At 46.9% G+C, this 1,342-nt stretch overlaps 1 protein-coding gene across 1 annotated transcript; it reads left to right on the plus strand.

Annotated features, from left to right (window-relative positions):
• LOC141366066 (general transcription factor II-I repeat domain-containing protein 2A-like) lies at window positions 1–1,104 on the plus strand. The gene has a single exon (XM_073871103.1). It carries the CDS (start codon window positions 23–25, stop codon window positions 992–994), a length of 972 nt encoding a protein of 323 aa, XP_073727204.1. The 5' UTR covers window positions 1–22; the 3' UTR covers window positions 995–1,104.
• The last annotated feature ends 238 nt before the right edge of the window (window positions 1,105–1,342 follow it).

Genomic DNA, 1,342 nt, shown 5'->3' on the forward strand with positions numbered 1-1,342 from the left:
GTCAGCAACAAAAGTGAGCTATATGGTGTCACACAAAATCGCCAGACACAGCAAACCATTTTCAAATGGTGCGTTTGTTAAAGAGTGTATGGTAGAGGCAGCTAGCGTACTTTGCCCTGACAGCAAAAGTCAGTTAGAAAATGTGAGCCTGTCTCGACGTACAGTTACTCGTCGCATCGAGGTAATTGATGATGAGCTGAAATCTACATTGCTAAAGAGGTGCGCTGATTTCACATACTTTTCAATAGCGCTGGATGAGAGCACAGATATTAAAGACACTGCCCAGCTGCTTATATTCATCAGAGGTATTACTGACACATTTGAAATAGTGGAGGAGTTTCTTGCGATGGAATCGTTAAAGGGAACGACAAGGGGTTCAGACCTCTATGATACAGTGTCAGGACGCATGCAGAGACTGAACATACCGTGGGTGAAGTTACTGAACGTGACCACCGATGGCTGTCCAAACCTCACCGGAAAGAATACTGGGCTATTGCGTAGGATACAGGACAGGGTGAGAGAGTATGACCCCAACTCGACTCTGATTTTTTTACACTGCATCATTCATCAGGAGGCCTTGTCTAAGTCGGTGTTAAAGCTTGATCACGTCACCAAAACTGTGGTGAAACTTGTCAGTTTCATCAGAGCCGGGGCACTTAACCACCGCCAGTTTATCCAGTTGTTGGAGGAGAGTGAGGCAGAACATACTGATGTCCCATACCACTCAAACGTCCGCTGGCTGAGCCTGGGCACAGTGCTACGGCGTGTGTGGGACCTGAGAGATCAGATAGGGGTGTTTCTGGAGAATGTCAGGAAGGCTGGTGACTTTCTAGAACTTAAAGATTCTGATTGGATGCTTGACTTTGCCTTTGCTGTGGATTTAATGGGCCATTTGAATGACCTCAATCGCAAGTTGCAGGGTAAGGATGTGTTTGTGCACGAACAGTATTCCTACGTGCGAGCATTCAGAGCAAAGCTGTCCCTGTTTTCCTGACAAATGACAAACAACAGCTTTACACATTTTCCAACTCTCACCACAATGAGAGTTGTGCCTTCCCGACTTACTGTCAAATACACCACTACACTCGAGGACCTGCACACTGAATTCAACAGGCGTTTCTCTGATTTCAGAAAGATTGAAAAAGAGATGGGAGCTGGTGTCCGCCCCCTTTTTCCTTTGACAGTGACCAAGCGCCTCCGGATGCTCAGCTTGAGTTGATTGACATGCGGTGCGATCCCACTCTCAAGGAGAAATTCACCTCGTCATCAGTGGACAGGTTTGATGGTGCATTGAATGAGGGCAAGTTTCCTAACATGCGGAGGCATGTACAAAGGATGCTCG

This window comes from Misgurnus anguillicaudatus, chromosome 2 (genome assembly GCF_027580225.2).
Source record: "Misgurnus anguillicaudatus chromosome 2, ASM2758022v2, whole genome shotgun sequence".
In the NCBI taxonomy this organism is placed as follows: domain Eukaryota; kingdom Metazoa; phylum Chordata; class Actinopteri; order Cypriniformes; family Cobitidae; genus Misgurnus; species Misgurnus anguillicaudatus.